Source organism: Lactuca saligna, chromosome 4 (assembly GCF_052625555.1).
Source record: "Lactuca saligna cultivar CGN05327 chromosome 4, ASM5262555v1, whole genome shotgun sequence".
Lineage (NCBI taxonomy): Eukaryota > Viridiplantae > Streptophyta > Magnoliopsida > Asterales > Asteraceae > Lactuca > Lactuca saligna.
The window spans coordinates 24,720,123-24,744,543 of NC_136420.1; the positions used below are offsets into that span (position 1 = coordinate 24,720,123).

Here is a 24,421-nt window from a genome sequence, read left to right on the forward strand (position 1 = left end):
GAAACCTTACAAACTTATAATCAACTCATCATTTTTTAAAATGAAAAACACAAATCTTCTCAAAATGGTGCGTTTAAGTCATATCTAGACTAGAAAAAATTGATATTTTTTTTTGTTTTTTTTTAAATGTGGATTTATACACAATCAACAGTCATATGGAATGGTGATAAGCACGATTAGCAGTCCATATGATTCTTGACTGTGCTCATAAGCAACCACTATAATTGTTGATTATGCATACATTCAAATTTCCAAAATGAATAAAAAAATTGACAAATCTCTTTTTGGTCTTAGATTTGGTTTAGACCCACAATTTAAAGAAAACTGATGATTTTGGTTTTGAAAAATGATGAGCTTATTATGAGTTCACAAGATTGCAAAATTTTTTAGTTTTCACAATTACCCCCCCCCCCCCCTCACACACACACACACACACACACACATATATATATATATATATATATATATATATATATACATATATATTTTTCACATAAGTATGTTTTTATTAATAGGTATTTAAATTAACTTTTTTATAAATATATATTTTGCATACAAAAAGGTTTTTATATATGTATTTTGTATACGAAAATGTTATAAAAAGTTTTTATACAGAAAAAAGTAGGGTTTTTATGTAAAAATATGATTTTGAAAATATGTTTTTTTTAAATAAATATGGGATTTTATGTGAAAATATGTTTTTTTGTAAATATATATATATATTTAAAAAAAGTTGAAAAAAAAGATGTAAAAGCTAAATTTATAGTGAATTTGTAACAAAAGTTTTAAAATATGTGCCAATAGTATATATTTTGGACCAAAGTTGTAAGAAATTTTAAATTTAGGCCAAAAGTGTCAACTTTGAAAGTTGGATGATATATTCACCGGGTAAATTGGTCAAAATGAATATTATAACATCTTGATGATAAGGTATTTCTAATTTTAGCCCCAAGTATGAAGATTATTTGCACTTTATCCCTTGTATATGAGAGGAGTTGCAAAATAGCCCACAATGGCATTCTTGTAAATATTGAGAGGAGCTCACATAGCTAGGCGTACGTTTTAGAACCTCAACCCCTAGTTTTTAGGGTTTGGACCATATTTAAACATCATTTAATCCCAAGTCTTGTCCGTTCCATCAACCTCCAGCCTCATTTCGACCCTTTTTGCAAATCCTAATTCATTTAAGAGCATTTGTGAGCCTTTAAGTGTATTTTGGTGACCTTGAAGGAGGAAGGAAGAAGAGAATATCATCTTGGAGAAGTAAGCCACTTTGGATCTAGAATTATATCATCATTTGGCATCATTTGGAGGTAAAAAGCTCTGGACTTGATTAAGTGTTGATTAGATCTTATTTATTCATGAAATGATGCTCTTTTAGTCCCATAAGCTTAGTATTGTGAGTACGAATTACTCTAATCCATATAAGTTGTCCTTTCAGACGTTTTGGAGCATTTAGAGGCATAAAAATGTAATATTGATTGTTGGTTTCCTTCCATGCATGAGTTATAAGGTCTTAATGAGTTAAGTGATGGGTTATAAGCATTACATCAATCTTATGGTGAACATGCAAACCCTAAAGCGTTGGATCTAGGTTTCTCTAATTGTACATGCAAATCATCCAAAGCTTATGAACCCTTATTCTAGCATACAAAAAAAATGAAATTAATAACTAATACTAGTTTAGATGATTACCTTTCAATTGTACCAAGAATCTTCAACCTTTGAGAGCTTTAGTATCACAAATGTAATACCTCTAATCGTTCACAAACACCAAAGCAAGTTGGAAGATCTTTGGAGAGAATGGAAGGGGCACAAAATTGGCTCTAGATCTCTAGGGTTCAATGTGTAGCCGATTTATGAAGCCCTAGGGTCCTTTATAAAGGTGAGCTGCTAGAGTTTCAATCAAAATCCTAATTCGATTGCTTAGGCCTTAAGCAGTCCAAAGAACCTTCCAGAATAAATCCTTGGACGAACTCAATGTGGGCTTCCCTCCTTAATGTCGTCCATCCCATTCCTTAGGGATCCTCAGTCCAAAATTGTAACGCCCGTAGATCCGGGCTAGTCCAATTAGAGACGATAAGCATCGAAAATGAATTTTTGATGGAAGATTATTCAGAAGGATTAATCTTAACCAAGTTTTAGTATATGTCACAAGGCTTCCGTGCATATAAAGAACGCCAAAATCCGAGTTATAACGACGAAGTTATGACCTGTCGAAGTTTCGCGACAGAACCGACATGACCCAGCGCGACGTAAATAGTGAATTTAAGGTAGATAGATATCTATCCTTAGTGATCTAAATGAGAGTCGAAGATTTCTTCGATAGTAGTCCAACAATTAAAAGACAGACGAAAAAGGAGTTCAGATGAAGGAGTTATGAATTTCGAACGACGTTTTTCTGTCCCAGCCTACTAAAGATAATATATAAGTAATATACTTATAATATATTTAAAATAAGTCAAAATTAGCCAATGGAGTCCAAATGAGAGTTGTATATCATAATCTCACCTTCGTGTCGATATAAAGAACGTCGAAAACGGAGTTCGTATGCGAAAGTTATGAATTTCTAAAGTTCGGGGAGCGAACCCCAAAGCTGTGTCAGAGACCACGACATGGCAAGCAGTGCCACGATGTGGCAAGCCTTCTAACACCTCCAGGAGTCCCCCAGATGCAACTTGAGATGACGCATGCAGTGACGACCAAGCCCACGACGTGGAAAAAGGTTCCACGACGTGGCAAGGGCCAGTTTTGCCTTATAAATAGATTTGAAGGGTCAGCCGATTTTGGTTGCTCATTCTCTCATCTCTCACCCATAGTACCTCGATTTACGTGCAAAGAAGTACCCCCGAAGCCCCGGTATCATCCCGAGACCCGAAGCGAGTCCCAAAGCCCGAAGATCCCGAGAAGAAAAGAGTTTCTGAGCCGAAGCTCTGCCCGCGAGGAGTACGGTTTTTTGTGAAGATCTTCCAGATCTACCAAAGAATACTACTTCAACAAGCTGTAGTGTTTTCTGATCATCTTCTGATCAAGTGAGTGTGTAGTTACTTTCTTCTAACGCATAACTATGAAGTATTTTATACGATATACGTGTTATGTGTATATTTTGTTGTTATATGTGTGAATGTATATTCACTTTCTTCTATCTTAGAGATCTGATTTATTCTCTATGAAATACGTGTTATGTGTATGTGTCTCATCTATTGTTTGTAATATGTATTGAATGAACATGCTATACAGGTTTTAAACTATGTATAAAAATATATATATTTTTATCTAATAAAATGTTGGGTAGAACATGGGTAGATAATTGTCTTGTGATAAAAGGATGAGAGGTCTCGATGTCATTGTAATCCAGTCATCTAGCGGAATTTAGATGATGACCACGGACTTTTCTGGACAGTTCAGTGGAACGCTAGTAAGCTCATAACCTGTAGGTGTTAATGAACTTGGGTGTTCATTCGTTGTGTTCCATCCCCCTCATGGTTGCCTTATTTGACTTATATTGCTTAGGAACCCCCGAAGCATGTGTTGTCTCCCCGATGAAATATTCTTAGACTAGGTCCCTTGTGTTGGTTGTCTTAGGGATGTAAAGTGAGAGTAACGGGAATGGGTAATTGGGTTATTATTGGTTGATGAAATTAAATTAATTATTGTGGGTTGAAAACCCTATATGCTCACCAGGCTCCCAAGCCTGACCCACTCAGTTTTCTTTGCATTACAGGTAATGGCACAAGAGTATAAGTTGGTGGACTTGACGAGAGGTTTTGGATTATAGATCAGTAGTTATAAATAACTGTTGTAAGGTCTATTTTGCTCTGTTTATGCTTTTGGTCTGTATCAGAACATGACATCCCGAAGTTTTTATTATTTAATGAAAATACATTCTCTTTGAGAAATGTTTTGATAAATGGTTATCATATTTTGTTTTGGGAACAAATTCCGCAACCGTTTTCTTTAAAAGATTTACTTTGATTTTATAAAACAAAGCATAAACAAATCGGTCTTTACTGACCGTGAAATTGGGGATGTCACAGTTGGTATTAGAGCATTAGTTTAAGCAAACTTGGAATTTGTAGGAAATTTCTAGACTTAAACTTAGGATGATAAGCGATGATTGTGAGTTGAGTGTGTGTTTTATATTTTAGGCAGTACACCTAAATTGACATGAGCACTAGTATGCTTTAGGAAAGATGCCTAAAATGCTGTTATGTGCTAAATGCTATATGGTTGACATATATGATATTTTTGTTCGGATCAATGGTCTGCTGCCGACCGGATCTGGAAACCTTATGTGTTTAGGATTCTAAGCGTACGAATACGATATTAGAACTAGCATGTAAACGTTTCGGATTGAAAAGGATGATTTGAACGTCTATCGAAATAGGGATCTAAATTCACCTAATTTGGTGTATAGATCTAAATGGAAAACACACAAAATCGATTGGGAAACGATAACCCGCAGCCTAAGCCACACGTGATTGGGATTGCACCAGAGCTATCAGCTGAACGTGAGCCAATCACGATGGTGGGAGTATACGCAATGGTGCGAATGATGTTGGATCATCAAAATGGAGGAAACAAGGCGTTTACTTCAACAAAGTAAGGATGAACATATTGTGCCAGTACGCCAGGGACCTACTCTTGAGACAACTATCAGGGTTGCTAAGTCATTCGAAGAAGTGATCAATGGTTGTATCGCCAACAAGGTTGAAGTTGGCAAGAGAGGAAATTTGATGGGTCTTCAAAGTCTGACAAGAGCAACATGTTCTCGAAGTCTAGAAAAAGTGGGGATGAAGAAAAATGGTGCGGGAAATGCAAAAAGAAAAACTCGAGAAAAAGTGGCGAGGAGGTGACATGTTTTAAGTGTGGAAAGCATGGACATTATGCCAATGAATGTACATTCAACGAAAAGGTATGTTACAGATGTAATGAGGAAGGGCACTTTAAACAGGACTGTCCAAAGAGGGAAGAAGCTACAAAGCCAAATATTCCACTGAAACATTTTAAGAGATGCGAGTGTGGAAAGACATGGCATTATGCCAACAATTGTGTATCCAAAAAGAGGGTGTGTTATGAATGTCGAGGAGAAGGGCATTTATCTAGGGACTACCAGAAGAAGAATGAGGGAGCAAAACCAAATGTACTGCCACAGCCAAAGGCAGAAGCATTTTAAATGATCCTTGACGAAGCATATGACAAAGCAAGGCATCAAGGATGAAGAATTCGTATCAAGAAGTGTAGCCTATTAGAGGCATAGTATAGGGTGAAGTTGAACTTTTGTGTAATAGTTTTAAGAATTAATTTAAACCCTGTTTTTGTTATCTGATGTGTTGAATGACACCTATCGAAGGATATCGTAAGAGTGGTATCTTGCCTTCAGAATACATCTGATAAAATAACGGAACGTTGAAAGGAGTACGGTACGTCTGAAGTACACATTCGATTGGCAGGATGATGGAACGATTGGTGTAATTCATGAAGTTGTTCCATAATCTGGAATTTTCATCACCAATCGAGTTGAAGCATGATTGATGATAGAAGATACGCATGGAAGAAGTCCTAGTAGAGTTTAGGAAAAAAAAATTATGATTAATTGGACGCATTTGTATGTGTTAAATTGTTTGGTGATTTTAGGACTTGGGGACTACGAGACAATACTTTGGACGAGTATGAGTAGGTGTGAAAAGTAGTAGAGATCCATACTACTGGAAGCACAGGACTCACGCTTGGATCAGGGAAAGTCACAAGGTTACCAAGAAGCTTGTAATTGAGTTCATTTTTATTCAAGTATATCATTACCATTGTTTCGGTAATGACTAGTAAGATGTGTTGGATTAATGTCTAAGTCCATAACTATAATTGGTAAGACTTGACCCGACCCGGCATGGTCCATTTGGGTTGCATACCATCATGCACTTGGATAGACTAAATGAGAGAAATAAGACACTTATGGTTATTAATATATTATAAGTTCTAGTATATTAATAATAAGAATAATGAGATTATTTAATTAGTATTGATCAAGAATTAATCTAGCATTAATTGAGTGATCAAAAGAAGACTAATTAAATAGGTCGGTTGATTGTGTAAATCATCCATACTTGTATAGTGGGCTAATGCTCCATGGATTATCTAGTTGGGCCAAAACCCATATGATGCTCCATGGTATATTTGAACCCATGGATCCAAGGAAATGGAAAGTCATGATAATTAGGGTTTACCCTAATTGTATAACTATATAAGCATCTTATTCTTGAGGAAAATCGGCCACTAGAGAGACTAGTATTATTCTTGAAGAGGGCTAGCCGATTTCATGAAGTGTAGAATTCTCTCTAAGTTATTCTAAGTGTTTTGATGATTGTGAACCATTTGAGGTGTCACACTTGGGGCACTAGGCACTCAAGCTTCATGAAGACAAGCACCATCAAAGAGGTATGTATTCTATCTTGTTATATTGATAGTTTTGTATGCTAGATTAGGATAATACCTTGGATGTTCATATTTGCATGTATAATAGAGAAAACATAGATCCAAGGTATTTAGGGTTGCATGTACACTTAGGAGTGTTAGAATGCTCATAACCCAACAGTGGTATCAGAGCCAGGTTTGTTTTCTTGTTATACTTGCAATAGAAGCTGAAAAATCGAGTTTTGTTGCTGTCTACCCAGCAGACTCGCCGAGTCCATGAAAGGACTCGACGAGTCCAAGGCAAAATGCATCCAACTCGCCGAGTTTTGTTCATGCACTCGACGAGTTGGACCCCAGACAGCATATCTTCGAGGTTTTTGGCTAGAAATAGACTACGAACATTACCCTAAGTTGTTTTTGAACTTATAAACTTGTTTTTGATGTGATAATGTTCATGCTAATCCATTTTCAAAGATAATTGTCAACAGATTCATGTTTTGTATTAGTTTAAAGGTTAGACTAATTACATGAAAAAGTTTGATTTGAATTATCTTGTTCTTATGAGTTGCTTAGATTAATAGAAAAGTTAATTGAAATAGTTGTTTTCAATCCATTATAATCTAAGAGTTGAGTATAAAATGTGTTTGTGTAACTTGTCCTGAAGTTACATGAAGAGTCACATTAAAGACTCATAAAACTCATAAAATTGGCAAAGGTTACAAAAAATGAAGAGTCTAGTTCTAATTAATTGGAGTTATGACTCCATAATTTGTCCTCAAGTTATGGAGGACCAAGAGTCTCTTCATTAAATAAATAAAATAATAATAATAATAATAATAATAAAAATGTAACCTTAATTAATTCCATAAGTTATAAAAATAAAGAAAAGTTAATTCTTTTATTAGTTTAAAGTCTTCCATAAGTTACGGAACTTGAAGAGTTTTTTGGATTAAAACTACTTTAAACACATAAGTTATGGAATTAATTAGTTTTGAATAGTTTCAAAAACTTGCCCTCAAGTTTTGGAATTTGTAAAGTTTTCACTTATGAATACTTTAATTCCAAGTTAGCCCTTAGAATTTTAAAAGTTAAAATTCAACCCTTATACTTTATAATATTATAAGTTAATAATATATATATGTATAAGAGTAAAGTCGGTCTTACTGCTAGTACGCCTCATTCACGAAGCCGGTCTATAAGGTGGGTATAAGGTTGTTGCCTATAAAATGGCAGCTTAATGGGTGTCCACTCTCACCCACCGCTTGCTTGACCGGTGGAGGGTCGTTAGCCGAACGGGTTTGACAGGACTATAATTCTCCCTTCATTAAAAGTATTAATGATAAATACTAAGTAACTAAACTCTTAATAATTCCCAATCTTAGTTACTTAGGAAAATGTGAATAAGGTGCTAATCCATGAAATTACACTTTACACTTTGTCTAAGTCGTTAATGGAGCGTGTGTGGTTAACCGGCACACTAACTTGGACTTAACAAGGTAGGTAAAGGGTGACTTAATATTTATCATAGTATCGATTGAGCGTGTGTGGTTAACCGACACATCGATTGAGGGGTAATTTATTAAGGGTACCAAGTAATTTGCATGGTTACTTCACACCTTGTTTTGTGATCCTCGGCATCCCAGTCACAAAACCTGAAGGGCACACTCGAGATTGAAACATGCTATTGAACAGTTCAATGAATCTCAAAAGATCTAGGAGTTTCAAAACCAATTAAAACCTAATAATACATTTCGTTTATCTTGGTGGAAATTGGTGAATCGTCATTCACCTACCTTCAAATTGTTTTATAGCTTGGATTACAGCATACCTCTTCTAAGTTATAAAATAGTATGTTGGGTCCTAGCCTTAATATTTCATATTGGGTGTCATATTAAGGACTTTAAATCAACTATCTTGAATATCTCCCAAAACATGTATGGTTTAGACATTTATGATCTTCCCTAATCTCTTGAAACTAGCTTTCCTAAATGAAGATGATGTTCCAATGGAAATCATACTTCTTTCTCCTCCAATTATTCTCCCTACCCCACAAGTTCTTTAAAAGTTTAAAGTCACTCAAGCCCTATTAGCAAGTAAAGGTCTTGGTGTGATCACATCTTGGAAATGTAGTCACATATTGACAAGCCGGGAGAGTTGGGTGTCAAAGTCTTGAGAAAGTTGGTGGTTCAATCACTTTCTAAGTCATATAGTGAGTTCCTTTGGAACACCTATGAAACAGACTATGACAAGACCCTTAATGATCTTATCTATTTGCTAAGATCAACTTCCTAAAACTTTATGGACATTGACAATGGTGACACAGGAAATCCAGAAAAGCATTCTCTTCCTAATGGAAAGGGATCGGCCATAGTCAATTCGGTTGACCAGATGGTAAAGAGAAAAACTAAGTCTGTGATAGTCCCGTGTACCATTATCAAAGGGTCCATATGTTTCTATTGCCAAAGAAAGGGTTATTAATTGCGAAGCTGCCAAACTTACCTAAGGATGTTAAAGTCAATAAGTTTGACTCTACTTCAGGTAAAGTCCACTATTTAACTCTGTTAAGTTTCTATTCTGAGATTCTTGATACATGATGTGACTGGGTTACATGGTAATGTTTTAAGAATCAAAGAGAAGTAAAGGAACTTAAAGAAAGAATATGTTGAATCTGATCGCATAGATGGATTTCTATCGCGTAGATTGAAAATCGGATTCTTGAGCTACTTCTTAGGAGTTATGAGATATTGCTAAGGAATAGATAACAACAAGTTTTCATATAGATTGTAAGGATAAGTTTTTCCGCATAGTTTTAAAATAAAAGAAATTTTTGATTTTATTTATTTTAAAAATATCCTTACAATGGCATTTGAGGAAAAAATGCTTATATGATTCCATTAATAGCAAGAGTGGAAATATGAAATTGATTCCTTCATTTGTGGTAATGTCTAAATTTACCAAATAAGGAAAGATTCTCATCACCAAGTCTCAATTGGACCGAAACTTGGAATCATGCAAGTTGTATAGCATGATGAATGAGAACATTCAAGTATTGGAAAAATTAAGACTAATTACTTGTTCACATGGATGTGTGAGTCAAGTAATGGACTAAGGGATCGAGTACATAGTCATGTGCACTGATTAAGTCCACCACAAAAGATATAAGGCTATTCATCATAGTTTACTAAAGCTCAGTAAATATGATTATACTTACAAGCTTAAGTGTAACTCTAAGACATTGGAAAAGGTTCCAATGCATGGCAGAGCGGATAAGAAGAATCAAATTAGGTAAAAGGATAAAAGTTTCTCAAATCTGAAAAGATGGGAGAGTACTTTAGTATCAGCTTTGTGATCATCTTAATGATTAAGAAACCATATCAAAATTAGTTCTCTACGGAAAATCTTAGTGCATTCTTATGACTAAGAAGAGGAACTTGAATTGTTAAAGTGGTTAAATCAAGAAGATGAGTCATACTTCGTTCCAATACAAGTCTTAGAGTCATACTCCAAGATTGTAATTTGAGTTACATGTCTTAAAGAAGGTTTAAAAACACTTATCAAATGTAAGAATAAAAGTTTTCTACTCTTGTACATTTGAAATTGGTAAGTTGTGATGTTTTGGATAAAACAAAGACCAACTAAGGCCAATTGTGTGAAGTGTTTGTCTTGATTAGAATCTACACTATCTCTTGGATATTTGACAAGGGAGTCTTATAGGTCAAGAGGACAGTGGGAGTCTTAAAGGTCTTGAAAGTCTCAAGAACTAATCAAGAATAAAACCTAAAGTTCTTCACTATCACACAACTTAAGGTTTATAGCCTATCGTGTTGACATATTCTGTGCCCATTCCAATTAAAGTTGGCTTTGCATATGAGTTCTTAGAGTTCTCAATTGGTTGCACAACAACTTGGAAGCAATGGCAGGCCCTTAAGCCGCCAGGTGGCAAGAAGTTAAGATTGAGTTCAGTCCATATGAGTTTGGATTTGTCATAATTCTTGTCTTGTGACTATGGTTTTGACGATAAACATGGATAAGAACTCATACACCATTAAATCTAAGTGTCATAAGGTTTCTCTCCGATTCATGAAAATGATGGTGAGGAAACACTTTCACTAAGTAGATTTTAGCTAGATAGCAATTGTGATATTTGCATTCTCAAAGTCGTTAGTGGAGCGTGTGTGGTTTACCGGCACACTAACCTGGACTTGTGAGAAGTGGCAAAAAGGTCTAACCATTATGATTACAGCATCCCTCTTCATAATTGTTTAGACACACAAGTGTGCTATCTAAGGGAAGGTGTATGATTTTGATAAAGTTCTATCAAAACAATCCAGTATCAGAAATCTGAACTTTGGTAAGAAAGTCAATAAAGTATTGATTTCTAGAAGTCCAGCGGATTTCTAAGTACATGTCAAAGCTAGTGGGAGCATAAGTGTTATGCTAATAATCATCATGTTAGTGGGAGCATGATAATTATGATAAAGATTGCAAGTTAGCAATGTTAATTATAGAAAACAAAAGGTTTCAATTGGGAAAAAGTTGTTTTGCTATAATTAAGGGAGAGGAAATTATACTTCATCTCAAATCTATAAGCTTAGATCGTGAGGTTTTAATCATTTAGTCAAGGATATATATGAATTCATGTTGGAATGGCTCAACATAAGGAAATTATGTATATGGGTCCATTATTTGCGTTCTAAAATTCGATTATGATTACGGCATCCCTTTTCATAATCTGAATTATGAGAACTTGGCAAATAGAAATGGAAATGTTATAGCAAAAGACTGGTTTAGTCTTTATGTGAGACATCATGAATCGTGTCACATATGCTTCGGATATAGGATCGATTACATGTGCTATAGTTATCCGTTCTAAAAGTTTCCAAATGCCTGGGGCATTAAGAAGGGAAAAGGTTTAGAACTGGATATGACTAAAAGGATTAAACAATTGTCGAGGACAATCTAAGGTTTACCAAAGATTGGTTGCTCAAGGATAGTTGGAAGTATAGTGATAATTCTGGAAGGACCATATTGACATAATCTGTAAGGAGGCAACTCTTGTTCAGAAATGATAGTCAAAATGAATCTGGAAATGTTTCAAAGCCAGAAATTTCAATCTGTGTAAGATTAAGGAAACTTAATGCAAGAAGGATGTTTCCAAGGAGTTGATCTCCTTTGGAATACTCTGTAATGATTATTGCCAAGTCTTTGTGAATTTGTACATAATCGTTACAAGAGGATCAATGCATATAAGTTTAGAATCTAACAGATTTCAGTAAATGGCATGAATTTGGAATTCTTGCATTTGCAGTAAGGATTTGGGAGTGTGAAAAGAGAATCATTGAAGTTATGTTCAATTGATCTAGTTCACAAAGTAAAGATCATAGACAAACATAGTATGCATACTTGGTGTATGGCATGACTAGTGTTTAGAAAACATAGTGTACATGCTTGGAGCATGGGACAACTATTGTTTTAAATTCAAGAATAAAGTTGATAGCTGAAACCGTATACAATGAATAATGTGTAATCATATGGTGATAAATAAAAAGTGTTTTATTTATATTCATAAGTTCTGAGACCATATTGGATTCAATTATTATTGTGTTGCACTTTGCATGTTTTGACTTCCCGAATAAACTAGGTTATTCTTCCGGAATGACTAAGTTATTCAAACCATCCACAGTTGGTCATATGTTGGAAGTAGATATGAATTAAGACTGTCATGGGTTGGCTTGTAGAGGTCTAAGGTGTTGGACAAATGGCTACAACACTCATGAGTGCTCATAAGTTCTGAGTATTGGATTCAACCCGCGCTCATTGGAATCACTTCATGGATTTTATCACGAGTGATCATGAGACGATAATATCTTATATTCTTCAAACCTAGAGATATGAGTTGTTACTATGAGTTGGTTGTACATTGATTGCACGAAACTGCATTTGGTAACTTGGTGCTATAAAACGTGTCTTTGTGTATGATTCAAAAAGTAGTAGAACAAGCCATATGAGTCGAAGTTTATCCATTCCTTTTACCTTCGGGATAAAAGCGATATATGTGGGCCCCTCGATGATTTGATGATGACAAATGGAAGTGCTCGGCTGGGCCAGGACTGATTTGATTTGTTCAATTAGTCAGTCGTCATAAATCGGAAATCGGGAAACAACAAATGGACAGAGAGAATGATTATAATCCATGTCTCAGTCCATATGATATCTAGAATGGAGGAATATATGATCCCTTATCTAATGGACAAGTCATTGACAAGATCAGAGTTCATCTACAAGGTCAGAGTTCGACAGAAGCTTTTGAGAGCTACGATTGCCAGTTGGTTCCTGAATTCATACGCAATAATAGTTTTAGACTTATCCAAGTGGGAGACTGTTGGATTAATGTCTAAGTCCATAACTATAATTGGTAAGACTTGACCCGACCCGGCATGGTCCATTTGGGTTGCATACCATCATGCACTTGGATAGACTAAATGAGAGAAATAAGACACTTATGGTTATTAATATATTATAAGTTCTAGTATATTAATAATAAGAATAATGAGATTATTTAATTAGTATTGATCAAGAATTAATCTAGCATTAATTGAGTGATCAAAAGAAGACTAATTAAATAGGTCGGTTGATTGTGTAAATCATCCATACTTGTATAGTGGGCTAATGCTCCATGGATTATCTAGTTGGGCCAAAACCCATATGATGCTCCATGGTATATTTGAACCCATGGATCCAAGGAAATGGAAAGTCATGACAATTAGGGTTTACCCTAATTGTATAACTATATAAGCATCTTATTCTTGAGGAAAATCAGCCACTAGAGAGACTAGTATTATTCTTGAAGAGGGCTAGCCGATTTCATGAAGTGTAGAATTCTCTCTAAGTTATTCTAAGTGTTTTGATGATTGTGAACCATTTGAGGTGTCACACTTGGGGCACTAGGCACTCAAGCTTCATGAAGACAAGCACCATCAAAGAGGTATGTATTCTATCTTGTTATATTGATAGTTTTGTATGCTAGATTAGGATAATACCTTGGATGTTCATATTTGCATGTATAATAGAGAAAACATAGATCCAAGGTATTTAGGGTTGCATGTACACTTAGGAGTGTTAGAATGCTCATAACCCAACAAGATGGTTGTTATTCCGACCCTAGTGGTCATATCAAATTGAGTCCGACTATGATGAGAGGTCGTTACAACACGACCCATCTGTTTGTTACAATAGATAAATAAAAGAATTTATCCTGAGAAGAAGAAGGATTCCACAATAAGTACTTATTTGGTAACTTGAAGGTTACGATTGAAAGTACAACATAGTACGATAAGCAGATGCAAGATTGGGCATCTTCTGCAGTCAACAAAACCATAGACTTAAATACTCTTTCGAGGAAACATAGAAGTCACGGTTATTACCTAGGATGTAGAAATGACGTGTGGAATCATTATGCAAGTCCTATTTCGTTGATGATTCCGGGACGTAATCATCCTAAGGGGGAGATAATTGTAACGCCCGTAGATCCGGGCTAGTCAAATTAGAGACGATAAGCATCAAAATTGATTTTTTTATGGAAGATTATTTAGAAGGAGTAATCTTAACCAAGTTTTAGTATATGTCACAAGGTTTCCGTGCATATAAAGAATGCCAAAATCCGAGTTATAACGAAGAAGTTATGACCTGTCGAAGTTTCGCGACAGAACCGGCATGACCCAGCGCGACGTAAATAGTGAATTTAAGGTAGATAGATATCTATCCTTAGTGATCTAAATGATATTCGAATATTTCTTCGATAGTAGTCCAACAATAAAAAGACAGACGAAAACGGAGTCCAGATGAAGGAGTTATGAATTTCGAACGGAGTTTTCCTGTCCCGGCCTACTAAAGATAATATATAAGTAATATACTTATAATACATTAAAAATAAAGTCAAAACTAGCCAATGGATTCTAAATGAGAGTTGTAGAGCATAATCTCACCTTCGCGTCGATATAAAGAACGTCGAAAACGGAGTTTGTGTGCGAAAGTTATGAATTTTTGAAGTTCGGGGCACGAACCCCAAAGCTGTGTCAGAGACCACGACGTGGCAAGCCTTCTAACACCTCCGAGAGTCCCCCAGATGCAACTTAAGATGACGCATGCAGTGACGACCAAGTCCACCACGTGGAACATAGTCATAATTATTATCCAGCAATTAATTTCTCGATCTCTAATTTGTCTGACATAGAACTTAATTGAACACATCAATTCAGTTCTGACCGGGCCTGACACATAAGTCAAACCAAATCATCGAGGGGCATAATATATCGCTTTTACCCTCGTAGGATAAAAGGAACATATAAACTTCGACTTATATGCATTTACTATTCACTCGTCAAATCATGCACACCAATGTGTTTTATAACATCAAGTTACTGTTGCGTTTATGCATTATCAATGCACAACCAACTTGCAAACAATAAACCATATATCTAGGTTTAAAGACTATATGATATTAACATCTCACAATCAATCGTGATTAAATTCTATGAAGTGATTTAAGTGAGTGCGGGTTTAATCCAATACTCAAATCTTATTTCAAGAGTAATCATGAACGTTGCAGCAAACCTTTGCTATGTCTAAACGCTTAGATAATCTACAAGTCAATTCATGATAGTCTTCTTTCATACCTATTACCAAAACATACAAAGTGAAACAATAGTAAATAATTGACATAAGACATTAACATTACTCATAAATAATAATCCATTATTTAATTATCAAAATGTCAATTACAATTTATTTATTACAAGTTTCTAAACCTATCTAATCACTAAAACTAATATCGTCCTTCAGCCCAATGCTCCAAAAGTGTTGAAAGTGCTTAACCCTACTCAGTCCCTTCGTAAGGGGATCTGTTGGGTTCTCATCTGACAATACCCTATTCATTACGAGGAGTCCCTCTGCTACCCGATGTCTAATAAAATGATATTCCTGTTGGTATGTATGGAACTGCCATGATCCCTCGGTTCCTTGGTTAAGGCAACCACACCTTCATTATCACATAAAATCTCCATAGGATCCTTTATGATTGGCACAACTCCAAGGTCTCCGATGAAGTTCTTCAACCATATTGCCTCCTTTGACGCTTCGCTAGCTGCTATGTACTCTGATTCGCATATTGAATCAACTACGGTCTCCTGCTTAGAACTTTTCCAAGTCACTGCTCCTCCATTCATGGTGAAGACCCAGCCTGACTGAGAGAGAAAATTGTCTCGGTCAGTCTGAAAACTGGCGTCACTATACTCTCACACCCTTAAGTCATCACTCCTACTGAGGATTAGAAAACATTCCTTAGTCCTCCGAAGGTAGTTAAGAATATTCTCGATTGCGGTCCAATGTGCTCTACCAGGGTTCCTTTGATATCTGTTGACCATTCTCAAAGCGAAGGCCACTTTAGGGCGAGTACAGGTCATAACACACATGATTGAGTCAACTGCGGAAGCATAAGGTACTCTACTCATCTCTACTATCTCAACTTCGGTACTCGGGCTTTGAGTCTGCACCACTACTCATCACTACTGATCACCACTACAAATCACCAGCACCCACCTCCACCAACACCCGCTACCACCACCCCCACCCATCACCTACCAAAGCCACCACCTGCCTCCACCATCACCACCCCACCCGCCACCAAAACCACCACCACGAACCACCACCCACCACCATTCATCGTATTGATAAACTTCAAAAATGAACTTCTTGATATTCTTGCTCTGTGAAAGATGAAGTATTATCTATTCAATCTCATTAAAAAAAATCTTCATCAGAGATATGAAACAAAGTTCCAATATTTGACCCCAATGTAGCAACAGAACATGCAACATGGTAATGACAAGCTTATATCTGTTGACTACTCCCGTATCAGGTGATACATTAATGAGCCTATCATCAAATCCAAGTTTAGGCATGCCATTCCAGCAATGTCTCCATTTTTTTTGACAAAATGGTCGTCTTCAATGCATCTCTAATTGGCATGAAAAAAATTAAAAAAAAAAAAAAATCAATTATCTCTTGACAGGGAGTGCAAATTCTATTCGAACTCTGGCATTGATGAGCTTTCATCTCTTAACAAGTTTGGATACTTCACAAGGCTGTAAAGTAGAATTTAAAACCAACTATTTTGAAATATGAATATATGCTTCAGGTTCAAACATATATGTATATGAATTGGTTACTTCAAAGAAAAATACAACTCTAATAGAACAAAAAGACAGATCAGATGTACAAATGAAAAACAAACATGCACATGATCAATAATACTATATTAAGAGCATCCACAAAGGTAAGTTCCATGGGAGAGTTGAATGAGGTGGTATGTCTAGTTGTCATTCAATGGAAGAAACTTTAGTGAGATGTCACATTGGCATTCACTGATTTGGAGTTTAATGGTCATTGAACTCTTAATAGCAAAAAGGAAAGTTTTTAATATTAAATATATGTTATAAGTTATCTTTTGTAACTTTCTATTGTGTTAGTTTTTATCAACCTACAAAGGTAATGATCAAACAGAGAAAAAATAGAGTATGCCAAATCTTTTGAGGCTTTTCTTATTGAATAGAAATAGGGAAAGTGACATACACTCACGTAAACAAAGCTAGGATATTTAAACAAAAAATTGCATAAAAATAGGAACTTACTCCACTAGCCTTATGTTTGACTCCGCATCTCTTCATGTTTGACTCTTCTAAGTGTCTTAGTGAGGATGTTAGCCTTTTGTTCCTTACTACTTACATGTCTCACTGTTATTTCTCTATTCTCTATGCATTCTCGAATAAAATGAAACCTTATATCTATGTGCTTTCTCCTTCCATGAAAGACTAGGTTCTTCATGAGATCAAATGACGAACGATTGTCAACAGACAAAGTTACAGGTGGTGCAAATTGCCTTGTTATTTCACTAAGAAGCCTTTTAAACCAAATTCCTTGGCAAGCTACTAGATTTGGCTGCCATAAATTCTTCTTCACAAGAGGATAAAGCCACACATATCTATTTTTGTGAAGCCCATTTAAACAAATTCCCATTCACATAAAATGCTATTCCACCTGTACTTTTCCTGTATTTCACATCATTCCCTAGATCTCTATCAGTGTATCCAGAAATCATAACTTCTTTTCTTCCTTTTGAGTACTTCAGACCATATTCAAGGGTGCCTTTCACATACCTAAGTATTCCATTAACAGCTTGAAGATATTTTTTAGTTGGCATTTCCAAATAGCGACTTACCACTTCTACTGCAAATGTTATATCTGGACGAGTATGGGTCAGATACCTGAGTCCTCCAACAATACTTATCTATTTTGTGGGATTCACTGAATCTCCTTCTTCATCTCTACGGAGTTTTAGCTTGTGTTCCATTGGGCTCTTGGTGGGATTGCAGTCTAGCATACGAGTCTTCATAAGTAAATTCTTGGCATAAGCTTCTTGCTTTAGTGTAATCTCACCTTCACGTTGACATACTTCAATGCCTAGGTAATATGATAGGGGACCAAGGTCACTCATCTCAAACTTGGTATTTATATCCCTTTTGAAGTCCTGAACCTACTTGTGGAAACTACTAGTTACTAGAAAATCGTCTACAAACACCCCAACGATCAGAATGTTACCTTTATTCTTCTTGGTGTACACTTAATATTCATGAGCACAACATACAAAACCCAAATTTTTCAGGCATTTATCCAGACACGTATTCCAGGCCCTTGGGGCTTGGTTTAGGTCGTACAAGGCCTTTATCAATTTGTACACCTAGTTTTTTTCACTTTTTTCTGGTAACCTTCTGGTTGTGAGACGTACACCTCTTCCTCTAATTCACCATTAAGAAACACTGATTTGACGTCAAGGTGGTGCACCCACCATCCATTAGATCTTGCTAAAGCTAGAATGAGACGCACCATTTCAATTCTGGTCATTGGTGCAAATACTTCATCATAGTCAATTTCATGCTTTTGAGCATACCCCTTTACCACAATTATTTCCTTGTGCTTTATAATCCTCCTAGTTGGGTCTCATTTTAGCTTGCACACCCGCTTCATCCGGATGGTCTTGTGGTTTTTAGGGAGGTCAACCAAAATCCAAGTGTTGTTCTTTTCAATCAATGCCAATTCTACATCCATTGCTTTTATCCATTTCCTTTTCATTACTTGCTTCGACATATGATGTTGGTTGTTCATCATTGCGTACCAACATAAGTTCTTCTAGAGGGAGTTGAACTTCTTTTGTGTTCTTGTACAATTCTGTGAGCAGTCGGGAGCATTTCGGGACACCACCGCATGTGGAGCTTGAGGCGGTGCTTGGAGACGTGATCTAAATTGGGTAAATTTGGGTAATGTGTGAATCAGGTCTACCCCGTATGTTAGTAGGCATGCTATGTGGCCTTGACTATGAGTTGATTTCGGAATTATTGGGTTGAGTGTCTTTGGACCACTCATCGTTTCCATGTGATGAGCCACTTTCTTGTTGTGGTGTATCCAGCTCCCATTTGAGTTCTTCATCATAGACATCATCGAGGTTGAATCCTTCGACTACGAACCCTATCCCCAATGTTGCTTTAACTTTTGAACTAGTCTCTTATTCCATGCTTACTATTCGTCGAAGACCACATCTCGACTCACATGTATCCTCCCGGTATCTAGGTCCAATAGCCTATAGGATTTCGATCCTTTTTCAACTCCCAGATGAACCAATTGAACACTTCTTCCATCTAGCTTCTTCAGATGCCCTTTAGCTATCCTCGTGTGAGAAACACAAGCAAATACTGTGAGGTGTTCGACTTGTGGCTTTCTCCCTGTCCACATTTCAAATGGTGTTGAGTCCATCAAGGCTTTCGTATGAACTCTATTTAGAACATAAAATAAGTGTGTTACCACTTCCCCCCACACAACATTTGGCATCTTCATAGTCTTCAAGCTGCATCTCACCATTTCTAACACAGTTCAATTTCTTTTTTATACAACTCCATTTTGATGTGGAGAGTATGGTGATGTATAGTGTTTCTCCAACCCTGTTTCATTGCAATATTAGGTAAACTCATTTGATAGGAATTCTCCCCCACGGTCTGTTCTAAATACCTTTACTTTCTCGTCTGTTTCAGTCTCTACTTTACCCCTGAAATTCTAGAAGACTTGAAATGCTTCATCTTTTGTCTTTAACAAATAGCCCCACATCACTCTTCTATAACCATCAACAAGTAGCATGAAGTATCTCCATGGACCAACTCTAATCTTCTTTTTGCTCTATAGTTCGTGTGTCAAGGGAATGGTTTCCTTACTTGCTTTCCCACTAAGAACCTTTCACAAAGCTGTGATTGAATGATCATCTTTGGAATTCCTTATATTAACTTCTTCACCACCATATACTTTATTGAGTTGAAGTTAATGTGACCCATTCTCATATACCACAGCCACGATGGATCATTAATATTTGGAATCAGACATCGTCCTTCGAATTCTTCCATCTCTATCTTATAGAATTGATTTGAGGACCTTCTAAATTTCATCAACAGTTTCCAAGTGACATCATGAACCCACAGAAATGGGTCCTTGATTCGTATTTCAGCTCAACCCTCTGCTAACTGCCCCAAACTTATTATATTACTACATAAGTCTGTGATGTAATATACCTCATCAAGTTTGTGTTGACTTCCATCCTTGCACTGAAATACAATTGACCCCTTTCCTTCAATTCGAAGTTTTGCTTCATTCCCAAACTTCACATATCCTTGGATTGACTCATTTAGACTCCTGAACTTGCACTTATCTCCAGTCATGTGATTACTAGACCATGTATCAAAGTACCACATACATGACTAGTTAAAGGTGTTTCTTTGTGATCTTAAATGTAGGGTCACATTTTCTTCGTTTAGAAACACTTCACCATGTTCGAAGGTTGACAAAAGCAAAACAGGTTCATTTTCATGATGGTCTTGTATTAAACTATTTTCTTGATTTCTTTCTCTTCATGGATTCTTGCACTCAGTTGCATAGTGTCCAAACTACTAGAAATTATAACATTGGATTCCACTCTTTTCTTGACTACCAGATGCTTGATGGTTCCTTTGTTTGATGGTATGAACCTCCTTTACCACGACCACCATGGCCACCATTCCTTCCTCTGCCTCGGCCACGTGAGCTGCTAAAACCACCTCTAGTCAACTTTTGCTTGGTTTCTACCTCGGTTTTCTTCTTATTACTCTATGATCATTCCTTATGAGTTAAGAGAAGTTTTCTTTCATCACTTTCTTCATGGCCTTTCATCCTCTCTTCGTGGGCCTTTAATCTTCTAATCATATCATCGATTGTCATTTTTTCTAAGTCCCCAAATTTCTCTAGTGTAGAGGCAATTTGAAGAAACTTAGATGGAACAGCCCTTAGCAACTTCTTCACCATATAGGACTCTTATATGGTGTCTCCTAGAATGCGCAGAGTACTCACTGTGTTGATTACCTTCATAATAAACTCATCAACACCTTATGTTTCCTTCATGCTCAACACCTCAAATTCAGTCTTCAACGTCTGAATTCTTGCAGCCTTTACCCTATCTGCTCCTATGAACATTGTTTTTAAAGCTTCCCAGGTTTCTTTAGCTATTTTCTTCTCATCCAAGGATAGTAGAAGATCTTTTGGTATCCCTTCATAGATGGTTGTAAGTGCCATCTTATCCTTATTCACTTCTACCACAGTATTTGTTGTTATGTGCTCCACTACGTCCCACACTCCTTGGGCTTGCATGAAGACCCTCATTTTGATATCCCATGCAGAGTAGTTGCTTCTTGATAGCATCGGATAATGGAGAGTGACCAAGCCTTCCTTTTCACCATTTTCATTGTTTCCTGTTATTTATTTACGTGTTTGATACTTTGGCATACACCAAGTCTTTTGCTCTGATACCAAGTGTTAGTTTCTCTCAAACCACAAAAGTAATGATCAAACAGAGAAAAAATAGAGTATGCTAAATCTTTTGAGGCTTTTCTTATTGAATTGAAATAGGGAAAGTGACATACACTCACGTACGTAAACAATGCTAGGCTATTTAAACAAAAAATTGCATAAAAATAGGAACTAACTCCACTAGCTTATGACCAGGACTTTTAAACACTAGTTTTATTTATTCCACACTAAAAGAAAGGACAAGTGCAACTCTTCTTTGCATCAGCTTCTGAATTATTTTCTCAATATATTGAATTTTGTAGAGTTGAATGCATTGTAATGGAATGTAGAAAAATGATGTGGCAATCCATTGAACTCTACAAAGTTCAATGCATTTTGGATGACCTAAATATATTTTGTCTAACTACTAGAGTTCGAAATTCCTTAATTATTATACCCATATGGTCACCACAGTTTCGATATCTATACTATAATGCATAATTCCAAAAATTATCTGTCTATATATCCCTAAGAAGCATTAATATATAATTGCTATAGTATGTTATATGATATCATGAATGTCTAACACATAATTATGATGAATGTCTAACACATAATCATCTGTCTATATATCCCTAATCATTTTTTCTCAATGGCTTCATCTTCATATGATGGATCTCTCTCCGTAAACACCATTCTACACATGTTGATAATGAAATTGTCATCCACAAACTATTTGTTGTGGATAAATCAGATCACCTCCTTATTGAAATACCAAAAACTATTTGATCATGTCTCTAGTACTTCTATGATTCCTCTAGAAATCATCACTGTGGAAGAAAAATACACTGCCAATCGTACTTACAGTTTATGGATTGAAGTTGATCCGTGCATCTCTAATCTTGCAATCCTCTCTCACTGAAGAAGCGATGGCAGAAGTTCTTGGCACCAAAACCTCTCGTGAAATATGGACTACTCTAGAGTCGAATTACAACCACGACTCTGTTCAAAGGATGCAGAATCTTTGTGATTCTCTGTGTCAACTCCACAAAGGTTCTCTCTCTGTCTTTGAATTTGGTCGTAAGTTTAAGTCATTGTGTGATCAACTTGTAGCAATATGGCATCTGGTTGACGATGATGACAAATATCACTATTTTCTTTGTGGCCAGGGCTCTACTTTTGAAACCTTTTCTACTGCTCACCGAACTGTCAAGCCAAGACCCACGTTTTGGGATCTTCTTTCTCAAGCCGAAGGACATGAACTATTTCTGAAATATATTCATGGTTCGTTCCCACCAACAGTTGCCTTCAATGCTCAACCATCCTGTTTTTTAGGATCATCTAACCGTGGAAACTCAAATCGAGGAGGACGCAGTGGTCACTCAGGTGGCATGGGACGTGTTCGCAGACCACCTCACTGTCAACTTTGCAGGAAATATGGACATTATGAAAGTCAATGCCCTACCTCTCCACCTTTATAAGTCGTGAGCCATCAATATATGTAAATTTGGCACAGGCTTTTCACTCTAAGTGCAGCACCACTGATTCTTCTCCGGACTAGTATGTGGACTTGGGTGTATCTGCCCACATGACCTCTTCTGCCTCAAATCTCACCACCTCCATCCCATACACAGACAATGATTATGTTGCGATTGGAAACAGTAATATTTTAAATATTTCTCGCATTGGCAATGCTTCTATTACAAAGAACATTGACTTAGCTGATGTGCTTGTTGTTCCTCGTCTTACTAAGAATCTTGTTTCCATTAGTAAGCTCACAGCAGACTCACCTGTTGATGTTTTATTTTCCGATAATAACTTTACCATTCAGAAGCGTCAAAGAAAGGAGGTGCTGGCCAAGGGTAGGGTTGATGATGGCTTATACGTGTTGGAACAAGCTCACAAAGCTTTGGTGTCTCAACTCAATTAAACCAGGCTTCATGCATCCTATGAAATCTGGCACAATCGACAGGGACACGTGTCATTTTCTACTATTTCTTTGTTAAATAAACTTGGGCATTTATCTGTTATGTCTATTTTACCCAAGCCTAGTACTTGTTCTTCTTGTGAACTCTCTAAGAGTCATAAACTTCCATTTGATGTTAATGAAAAATGGTCTTTGCATGTTCTAGATATGGTACATAGTGATCTATGGGGACCTGCACACGTCATTTCTACTGACGGATATGTTTATTAAGTTGTCTTTGCTGATGACTTCTTCCGGTTCACGTGGCTTTATCCATTAAAGAGAAAATTTGATTTCGCGATGGTTCTTAAAACTTTTTTTTACATTTGTTAAAACACAATTTTCTCGCAAGCTCAAAGTGTTCCAAATAGACAGGGTAAAAAATTTAAATACTCAAGTTACTACCTTGCTTACTGAAAATGGCATCCACCATCTGTGTCATGTCCTTATACACCACAGCAAAATGGTCGTGTTGAGCGGAAACACCAACATATTACTGAAACAGGATTAGCAATGCTGTTTAATGCAAATGCTCCTACTTCTTTGTGGGTAGACACCTCTACTTCAGCTGTCTACATCATAAATCGATTACCCACAACTCTCTTAAACAACAAGTCCTCGTTTGAGTTGTTGTTCAAGATCTCACCAAAATTTTCTATTTTTCGGACCTTTGGCTGTCGGGTGTTTCCTTACTTAAGGAATTATGCAGCAAATAAACTCTCACCAAGAAGCACTCCTTGCGTGTTCATTGGGTACAACACCAAATTTAAAGGTTATCGTTGTCTTGATGTAGCAACTTCTCAAATTTACACCACCCGACAAGCAAAGTTTGATGAAGCCACATTTCCATTCACTGGATAGGTTAAATCAATTGATCTTGCTACTCTTATTCTTTCCTCATTTGAAGAAGCTCCCATCGCAACACAAGTTTCATCCATAAATGTTCTTTCACTTGTTGTTGTCCAAGTCCACCTTTGCCATCATCTCCATGTGTTATATGTCCTGATGATTAGCCCCATGCACCTTTGTCTTCTCCTGTAAACGAGGATTTTGTTGTTCATGACTCATCTGATGTTGCATCATCGGCATAGCCCACGCCAACTCCCCCTCCTCCAACTCCGCCTCTTTCAA

The 24,421-nt window shown here is 36.5% G+C and overlaps 1 protein-coding gene across 1 annotated transcript; it reads left to right on the forward strand.

The window, feature by feature from the left end:
• The first annotated feature begins 22,253 nt into the window (after positions 1–22,253).
• LOC145039388 (uncharacterized) lies at positions 22,254–22,805 on the forward strand. The gene has a single exon (XM_078987452.1). It carries the CDS (start codon positions 22,254–22,256, stop codon positions 22,803–22,805), a length of 552 nt encoding a protein of 183 aa, XP_078843578.1.
• Positions 22,806–24,421: the final 1,616 nt, after the last annotated feature.